The sequence below is a fragment of the Danio rerio genome, chromosome 5 (genome assembly GCF_049306965.1).
Source record: "Danio rerio strain Tuebingen ecotype United States chromosome 5, GRCz12tu, whole genome shotgun sequence".
In the NCBI taxonomy this organism is placed as follows: domain Eukaryota; kingdom Metazoa; phylum Chordata; class Actinopteri; order Cypriniformes; family Danionidae; genus Danio; species Danio rerio.
Genome location: NC_133180.1, coordinates 70,999,750 through 71,010,000, shown reverse-complemented (window position 1 = coordinate 71,010,000; position 10,251 = coordinate 70,999,750). Strand labels below are relative to the sequence as shown.

General features: G+C 34.6%; 1 protein-coding gene across 7 annotated transcripts in view; it reads left to right on the top strand.

The window, feature by feature from the left end:
* inpp5e (inositol polyphosphate-5-phosphatase E) overlaps nucleotides 1-10,236 on the top strand; it is a 19,542-nt gene extending 9,306 nt beyond the window's left edge. For 3 of the 7 annotated variants that reach the window (XM_005165609.6, XM_005165608.6, XM_073951024.1), the window contains exons 3-11: nucleotides 797-920; nucleotides 998-1,095; nucleotides 1,172-1,296; nucleotides 3,346-3,465; nucleotides 3,597-3,704; nucleotides 4,139-4,300; nucleotides 4,429-4,544; nucleotides 5,552-5,688; nucleotides 7,656-10,236. In XM_005165609.6, coding sequence (XP_005165666.1) covers nucleotides 797-920; nucleotides 998-1,095; nucleotides 1,172-1,296; nucleotides 3,346-3,465; nucleotides 3,597-3,704; nucleotides 4,139-4,300; nucleotides 4,429-4,544; nucleotides 5,552-5,688; nucleotides 7,656-7,791 — 1,126 coding nt within the window. In that variant the 3' untranslated portion in view covers nucleotides 7,792-10,236. The remainder of the gene's footprint in view (nucleotides 1-796; nucleotides 921-997; nucleotides 1,096-1,171; nucleotides 1,297-3,345; nucleotides 3,466-3,596; nucleotides 3,705-4,138; nucleotides 4,301-4,428; nucleotides 4,545-5,551; nucleotides 5,689-7,655) is intronic. The other 4 variants (XM_073951025.1, XM_068221303.2, XM_073951026.1 and 1 more) reach the window with 2 other exon arrangements.
* The last annotated feature ends 15 nt before the right edge of the window (nucleotides 10,237-10,251 follow it).

The following is a 10,251-nucleotide window of genomic DNA, read 5'->3' as shown; positions in this document are numbered from 1 at the left end:
TGATATTGGCTCATAAATGATGTGGTGCAGATTTATAAATAATTATGTCACCACCTGGACAGATTTAAATGTATTTATATATTTAAAAAATGCTTTATTTGCTTAATTTTTTTATTATGGGCATAGAGACAATATTTTTAGCCATAAAAAAAACTAAAATACTTAATCCATAAAATTAAATAATTTGTTATCGGTCAGTCTAATGTAGGTGACAGTTTACCCCACCCTCATGCAAAAAATGTTACAAAAGCAAGGGATTAATGATTGATAAATATTAGGCACATCAATTCATAAATATAAGAGAAAAAAAATCCGTAATAATAACTAAACATTTAGTCATTTAACAGAAACTTTTGGTCAAAGCGACCTACAATTGAGGAGACGCTTAGAGATTCAACAAGAATAATTGTTAATTTTACAAAGCAACTGTTTGTGCTCAGATAATTTAGTGCTAGAGTAAGGAGAGGCGAGTTTTTTTGAGCTTCTACAGGTGGTTTGTCAAGCCCACTCACCTGTGTGAAGCTCGCTTCATAAACGCAGTGTTTTTTTTAAAACAGAGTTATTGTAACAATTAGTCTGGTGCAGTTGTGCAAATAAAACTGGTGCACACATTGGTTAAAGTGTTAAAGAGATGAAAGAGCGTGTTTTTTACAGGTGGTTTGTCAAGCCCACTCACTTGTTTGAGGCACACTCAGAATTAATGATTTTTGGGGGATGCTACAATATTTCATGAAAAATATCTAATTGTAAAAATGATTTGGATTCCATGATGATGTTAAACACATTAATTCTTCAGGAGCTTTCTGGAGGGCAGTGTTTTGGGCAACGGCGCCTTGCTGGGTGCAGAAGAGCTTGACCGTTACTTCCCAGAGAGACGTCTCGGCATCTACATCGCCACATGGAACATGCAGGGAGAGAAGGTGTGAACCAATACTGTCATTCCTAATTATTTTATTTGCATAGGAGTTGTCACCTAAGCTCTCTTTCTTGCTCTCAGGGCCTTCCATACAATTTAGATGATCTGCTGCTGCCAACTGACACTGACTTTGCACAGGACGTCTATGTTATAGGGGTTCAGGAGGGCTGTCCTGATAGGTGAGATGTTGCTTTCTTGCAGCGTTTAAATGTCCTTCTTGATACTCATTTTCTTGGGCTTCATGTTTGTCCACAGGAGGGAGTGGGAGATCCGTCTGCAGGAAACTCTTGGGCCATATTACGTGATGCTGTATGCAGCAGCCCATGGAGTGCTCTATCTCACTGTATTTGTCAGGAGAGACCTCATATGGTTTTGTTCAGGTAAATCGTTTCTTTAGAATGAAATAGTAGGGCGGCATGGTGGCTCAGTGGTTAGCACTGTCATCTCACAGCAAGAAGGTCGCAGGTTCGAGTCCTGGCTGGCATTTCTGTGTGGAGTTTGCATGTTCTCCCCATGTTGGCGTAGGTTTCCTCCGTAGTCCAAAGACATGCTCTATAAGTGAATTAAATAAACTAAATTGGTCATAGTGTATGAATGTGTGTAAATGTGAGAGTGTATGGGTCTTTTCCAGTATTAGGTTGCTGCTGGAAGGGCATGTGCTGCGTAAAACATATGCCAGAATAGTTGGCGGTTCATTCCGCTGTGGCGACCTCTGATAAATAAGGGACTAAGCTGAAGGAAAACAAATAACTGAATGAATAATATAGTATCTTCTCTTCTTTTTCTTTGGCCTTAGTCCCGTATGGTTGCGGGGTCAGCTCCATTTAGACTTGTCCATATGATAACGACTTTTTAAAATTTTTTAAAAATTTTTTTTATTTCATTTTTTTATACATATTCCGGCCAGCCTGTCGTCTGGGCCTGTCACCCTCATACACTCATACACTACGGACAATTTAGCCTACCCAATTCACCTGTACTGCATGTCTTTGGACTGTGGAGCACCGGAGCAAACCCACGCGAACGCAGGGAGAACATGCAAACTACTCACAGAAATGCCAACTGAGCCGAGGTTCGAACCAGCAATCTTCTTGCTGTGAGGCGACAGCACTACCTACTGCGCCACTGCTTCGCCCAATGAATATTATGGTATAATAAAATGATAAAAGCATTCAATGTAAAATAATAAATGGTAAAATACATATTTAAAAATGATGTATATAAATTTAAAATACATTGAAAAAATTAATAACATTAAACATAATACAATATAAATAAAAAAACACACTGAACTGTTAATATAGATAAGTTTACAATTACAATAAAATTAACATAAAATTACAATTACAATAAAAATTACAATTTAAAGCAAATGTTTTCATTTCATTAGATTTCTAAATGCAATTTATTCCTGCCAATTTTTCAGCAGCTGTTATTCCAGTTTTAAGTGTCACATGATTGTTCATAAATGACAGAACAATAAGAAAACAGTTATTTTAAAATTGTAGTAATAATTCAAAAAACATAACTGTATTGTTATTATTATTATTTTTATTAATATAATTTTATAATTATTATTAATGTTATTATTATTTTTTAAGTGGTATTTTATAAACAAATTTCAGGAGAAGCACGATCAGTTTTGATGAGGCTAATTCATTATCAACAATCATTCTATTATGCAATCATCTTAAGACCAAACCACCAAAAATAGTCAAACATGTCATACCTCTATTTTCTGTTGATTTTAGTATCCCTCCACCACCCCAACTCCACACTATTAAACATGATACCTACATAAATCTGAGGGGGGAGGGTTCTAGAGCCGGTCTAGACACTGGCTCAGACTCTGTCCTGATAAGGGGAATAACACAAGTTAGGGTGTCTTTCTGAGCTCAGAGCCTTTTCCCCGGACAGTGTGCCAAATACGCCTATTCTATTCAGTCTAATATCTGTGAGTGTGAACTCGTTAATTCAGCCTTGGTGCACAGAATATACTTTTGAAAATATTTAAGAACCTACTGATTCCATAATTTCTAGTGTAAGTGTATGTATGTTTATATGTAAATGAACATTATGTAATTTGATTTTGGATAAACGTTTTCTACCCAGTGCATTAATGTAATAATAATATAATATAATATAATATAATATAATATAATATAATATAATGTAATATAATATAATATAATATAATATAATATAATATAATATAATATAATATAATATAATATAATATAATATAATATAAAAATATAATAAAATAATATAATATAAAATAAAAATGTTATAATAATATAATATTATGTAATATAAAAATATTATAAAATAATATAATATAATGTAATATAAAATAAAAATGTTATAAAATAACAATAAAATATAAACTAATAATATAATATAATATGTGTCTTTTTCTGACATTACAGAGGTGGAACATGCTACAGTCACAACCAGAATTATATCTCAGATTAAGACTAAAGGAGCAGTGGGCATCGGCTTCACCTTCTTCGGGACGTCCTTCCTCTTTGTCACTTCCCATTTCACCTGTAAGTAGAATATCTCAGAAATTTAAACAAGGGTTCAACAACCCCAGTTACATGTTACAAAGTCACGATGGCGTTAAATGTATGCTCGATTAAAAATAAATCCAACCAAACTGACTTTGTGTTTGTTTCAGCTGGAGATTCCAAAGTATATGAGAGGATCTTGGACTATAACAAGATCATCGAAGCTTTGGCTCTTCCTAGAAACCTTCCTGATACAAACCCTTACCGCTCTACGACCTGTGAGTTTTCCTGTGTTTGTCATATGGACAATGCTCAATGGACTGTGCAATACCAATATCACTGTTAACATTATCATACAGTAGACTGTTTAATACTTATAACATAGGGGACTCTGCTATGTACATTTACTTCCAGGGTAATATATAAAATATATGACCCTGTTAGGGTAATATTCATTCATTCGTTCATTCATTCATTCATTCATTCATTTATTCATTCATTCATTCATTAATGTTTATATAACACTAAAAATCTTATTTAATTGATGTATTCATTTGTTTGTTGATTTGTAATTGTATATTTATTATTGAAATGTTCCTGCCATGAAAATAGCCTTGGTTGCTAACATGGCATTAAATAAAAAATACACTACATTACTTATTTGTATATTTAAAATAATTCTGATCCTAATTCTGATCTCGTTTACCCACAGCTGATGTCACGACCCGTTTTGATGAAGTCTTCTGGTTTGGAGATTTCAACTTCCGCCTGAATAAAGCCAGAGGAGACGTGGAGGCCATTTTAAATCAGGGCGTTGGCGTTGATATGAGCCCGTTATTACAACATGATCAGCTGACGAGAGAGATGAAGGAAGGCGAGTTAAGACACAAATGCAGAGTGATGCCAAATTAAAGTCTTACGCAGTATGGTGTTCCCCTCTGGGGGAAATGTTTATTCTGTGTACGTTTGATTAACAGGATAAATCTGTTTGGGTTTTTGCAGGATCCATTTTTAAAGGCTTTCAGGAAGCATCAATTCACTTCCCTCCGACTTACAAGTTCGACATTGGTTGTGATGTTTATGACACCACGACAAAACAAAGAACACCTTCATACACCGTAAGCTTTCTTACTCATTTTATTTGAATACATTGCTGTATACAGTTCCCAGTACATGTTAGTCGACCCTAACATATTTTGTCAGAATATCCCTTCCCTTTTATGTAAATAATAATTGACTCTGGGCCATTGAATTTTTTTTCTAATAATTCCGCTTAGGCTGAGATTTACTTATTAGTTTTTTTTGTGGGACTCATTCTTGAGCATATAATTCAAAGGCTTTTGTTTTGTTTTGATAGGTTTTTTTTTTTTTTTTTTGGTTTGGTTTTTACTGTTGTAGACAGCAAAATAGCTTAAATTGTCCAGCATGGCCATATGGAGCTATAATGTAGTCAAGACCTGGCTAAACTACTTTTGCTGTGTGTTTATCTGAAACTAATCGCACACCTCATTGCACACCCCAAATGTTCATCAGCCAATCAGAAACAAGCTTTCAAAACCCCTGCTGTATAAAATGAGATATTTTATGCAAATCTGGTTTATTGGGTTTACATTAGATTAGTCAGTACCAAAGCCAAAACAGGAAGTAACTAATCAAAATAAATAAAAGTAAAAAATGAGTTCATAAATTAAAATGTTAGGAGAGCATTTAAAAAAAATCTAGCCCAACATAATGTTGCAAATTTTTTATAAATCATATTATATTTCAGTTAAATTTTATATGTTATTTTTATAAATTCTATCTTTTTAAATAATATTTTAATAACTGTTAAATAAACTGTATTGGAAAAAAATGACCAATAAATATTGTCCAACCATATATATATATATATATATATATATATATATATATATATATATATATATATATATATATATGTGTGTGTGTGTGTGTGTGTGTGTGTGTGTGTGTGTGTGTATGTATGTATGTATGTATATATACGTGTATATATATGTGTATATATATATATATATTCACTTATAAAATAATATTAATTTTTAAAAGGGATGTACTTTATGCTGGGCCTCTGTAATAATGTTGTATACTTTTCCTCATGTGTCAACAGGATCGTATTCTTTATCGAAACAGACAAGCAGATGACATAAGAGTGATAAAGTACACGTCTTGCTCGTCCATTAAGACGTCAGATCACCGGCCAGTCATTGGCATGTTTCAGGTCAAACTACGTCCGGGTAGAGACAAGTAAGCATTTGATTTTACATGTACGGGGCTGGTGCAGGGCAGGGCCGATTAGTTCACCTAGAAACAGTACTGCGTTCAAAATTTAGAAATGTATCAAGAACAAAACATTACATGTTAAAAAGTGTGTGTGTGTGCGTGCGTGTGCATATATATATATATATATATATATATATATATATATATATATATATATATATATATATATATATATATATATATATATACATACATGCATACAGTTTAAATTATGCATAAGTCAAAATTATTAGCCCCTCTTTGAATTTTTGTATTCTTTTTAAATATTTATTAATTATGTTTAACAGAGCAAAGAAATTTACACAGTATGTCTGATAGTATTTTTTCTTCTGGAAAAAGTCTTATTTGTTTTATTTCGGCTAGAATAAAAGCAGTTTTTAATTTTTTAAAAAACATTTTCAAGTCAAAATTATCAGCCCCTTTTACCTATATATTTTTATATTTTATATATATTTATATATTTTACTTTATCCTGGCAAAGATAAAATAAATCAGTTATTAGAAACAAGTTATTAAAACTATTACGTTTAATTCTGTCTGATTGCAACTGTATATATGGTCTCAAAAAACTAATTTAATTGGACAACATTACAGCCAACATGGCCTTCATGAGCTAAAGTGGCAGTGTGCCAAATTTGTTTCTTTATTTTCTGTAATGTTTGGCTTGATCGAGCTCCTGCCTTTAAGATTTTTTCCAGATGTGCACACACTGATGTTTTATCCCAGTGGTCCAATTAATATGTTATAAATATTATATGGTCAAATATTGTTATGAAGCTACGATCATTATTTTGTGGCTGAATAAAAACTACTGAAATAAATAACGACATCTTTGTGCTTAGTTCATTGGCACTGTGTGTGTTTGTCGTGCTGTTGAAGTGTACTTTGGAGGACGCAACAATGTTGTTAGTACCTGTCTGGGTTTTGAATGTTTCATCTGTCTATGGAGGGTCCGAGAGCTCAAGGATTTCTTCAAAAATCAATTCTATTGTGGTCTAGCGATGATTGTAGGTCTCAAGTCCCATTCAGATTGCATTTTCTTTTCTTTGATTTTTGCTTGACGTTGGGTTTTGTAGAGATAAGTCATTGATAAATGGTCATCCAGACATAATATTCAATTGTGTTATTCTTCTCGTGTAGTGTGGCATAGTTCACAACTGTCGAAGCCATATTTACGTCAATAAAGCCAGCAATAAAAATCTTGTAGGAGCTTTATGGGTTTGTAAGGAAATGAGTGTGAATAATTAAAGATCTCGTGAAGTGCTTTGAAATGTGCTTTTTTTATTGGATGTTTGATGTAATCTCAACTGAAACAAGAAGAGAGGGTGGAACATAGTGTAGCAAAAAAAGCAGCCAATAGCGTTTTATTTCATCACAGCTCTGCCAGTGAGAGCAGTTGAGCTCAAGCGCATCAAATGAAAAGCAAATATGAAACGTTTTGAAGGGGGAGGGGCTTTTTAGACACTAGAGAGCATTTGATTGGTCAAGATTTGATGAGAAACTGATGTATGAGGTGACGTCGAAAAAAATTATTGACCCATTTAAGCGGAAGTGATCAACTGCAAGCTTTACAGGTTTCTATCAGTTGTATATCTTTTTATAAGCAAATTTTGTCACTGTTTTGGAGCGCACTAGCTCATAGATATCTAAAAAACTAACAATACTGATACTAACATATAAAATACTTTATTTTAATTTCATTGGACCTTTAATGACAATTAATTTTAAGTAAAACTAACCCTTTAAAAAGCATTAGTAAAGAGATGACTTCTTATCACCGTATACACTGAGCAATGTAACGTTCTGCTCAATTTATATTTTTTTTTTCGTCAGTTGAAGTGGAATGTAATGTTTTGACTTTGTGTTTACATTTGATGGGATGTTATTCGTGCATTTTAATAAACCACTAACTCAAGTGTGGTCCTTCCCAGCATTCCTCTGGGCGCTGGCCTTTTCGACAGGAGTCTGTACCTCGAAGGAATCCGACGGAGAATCACCAGAGAGCTGAAAAAGAGAGAGGCGGTCATGAAAAACCAGAACAACAGCACAGTCTGCTCCATATCCTGATCCGGGACCAGTGTGCGACAGCCATAAGGTGCTAAAACTGATCATTTTCAAACACGCCTGGTGACTCGGAAAGCTGGACTTTCAGGACCGAGGGATAACTCGGTTTACTGTCACTTAAGTGCACAGCCCGCGGACCAAAGCACTACAGCTGGTGTTGGATTAAATATATAAAAACATGACTTTATTCCTATGATTTAATCTTTAAATTATACTGACCAGAGTAAAGGAAGTTAACAGTACTGTACATTCACTATTCCTAATGCGTTTCTTTGTTTTACTTCATTTAACTTGCAAGCTGAAACAGTCTGTGCTGTGTATGGTTTCAATGTATAGCATCTCATGGCCTTGTTAAAGGGACAGCACACCCAAATATGAAAATCGTTTACTCATCCTCTCATTACTCAGTTTCTCTCTTCTTGTTTTTTGTTCAACAGAAGAAAGAAATTGATTGAAACGACTTGAGTTTGAGTAAAACAGTGTGAGAATTTTCATTTTTGTACACGCCGTCCCTTTAAATGATTACACTACCTTACAGTTGTAAGAGCAACAAATAATAGCTTCACTTCTAGTTGATCATTTGGAAAAGTGGCAGAGGGTCAATTTTTGTTCAATACTGACCTATTAAAACTTGCATGGACCCAAAATTCTCAGAGTAATCAGTCAAGTTTGGTGAGGGAAAAATCCTGGTTTGGGGTTATATTCAGTATAGGGGTATGTGAGAGATCTGCAGAATGGATGGCAACATCAACAGCCTGAGGTATCAAGACATTCGTGCTGCCCATTAAATTACAAACCACAGGAGAGGGCAAGTTCTTCAGCAGGATAGCGCTCCTTCTCATACTTCAGCCTCCACATCAAAGTTCCTGAAAGCAAAGAAGGTCAAGGAGCTCCTGGATTGGCCAGCCCAGTGTGAACATTATTGAGCATGTCTGGGGTAAGATGATGGAGGAAGCGTTGAAGATGAATTCAAAGAATCTTGATAAACTCTGAGAGTCCTGCAAGAACACGTAAGTCATTTGAACTCGATCAAAACAGTCAAAACGAGCAGAAACAGTCTGTTCTTTGCATGGTTTAAATTTATGGCGTCTCATGGCCTTGTTAAAGGGACAGCACACCCAAATATGAAATTTGGTTACTCATCCTCTCGTTACTCAGTTTCTCTCTTCTTGTTTTTTTGTTCAACAGAAGAAAGAAATTTATAAAAATGACTTGAGTTTGAGTAAAACACTGAGAGAATTTTCTTTTTTTGGACACAGCGTCGCTTTAAATGATTATACTACCTGACAAATTCATGTCCTTGATTCCAGCAGCCTGAAGGTGTCAAGACATTTGTGCTGCCCAAACCACAGGAGAGGGCGAATTCTTCAGTAGGATAGTGCTCCTTCTCATACTTCAGCCTCCACATCAAAGTTCCTGAAAGCAAAGGAGGTCAAGGTGCTGCAGGATTGGCCAGCCCAGTCACCAGACATGAACATTATTGAGCAGATGAAGGAGGGAGGTATCGAAGATAAATCCAAAGAATTTTAATGAACTCTGGGAGTCCTGCAAGAACGCTTTCTTTGCCATTCCAGATGACTTTATTAATAAGTTATTGGAGTCATACACAATATTCATTCTTTTTCTACTGCAGCATGACTTTATATTCTATACTGTACACTATTTCTGTTTGGTGACAAGATTTTTATCTAAGCAAAGTCAGACCTCACTGTCCTGATTAAATAACTAAAAATCAAGGCTTGATCATATTTTATTTTTGTCAAATAAGCATAATCTTGAGGCCTTCGCCTTTCATATTACCCACTATTGATACCAAATGATCAACTAAAGGTCAAGTTATTATATGTTGTTCCTAAAACTTGGATAAGCTGACAAGACGAGACTTGTGTTAGGTAGTGTATCTCGACTTTTATCTTCTTTTACTGTAAACGCTTCATAATAGCAGGCAGATCACCTGCTCGCTTTATTGGCTCCTGGGACTCACTTTTAAACTCGTGTCTAACAGTGTGCGTAAGTCTTTCTGAAGGGAACTGTACTGTAGCATAATTACCAGCAAAATGAGGGAGATTTTAGTGTTATTTATTGATTTGAATGTTGTATCATGCAGAGAAGCTGACCTCGTGTACAAAAAAAAAAAAAAAAAAAAAAACGAGGTGGCACAGACTATACTTGAGTTTACTGCCTTAACTTCAACATTATTCAGCTTCTAGGAGCAGGAACGGACATAGCGTTGGTGTGGTTTTGCGCATGGATCTCAGTGACTGTGGTGGATCAGTAAGTCACACATTCACATCATGAATTTCAGTTCTGTTTGTACTGAAAGTGCCTGCGATCTTGCTCATGATTGCCTCAGTGACTTTAAATATATCCTGTTGTTTAAAACCAAATAATAGCCTGTTACCAATACTTGTTTACAATGTAAAGTAATACAAAAAAATGACTTTGTGTTATTTCTTGAGTGTT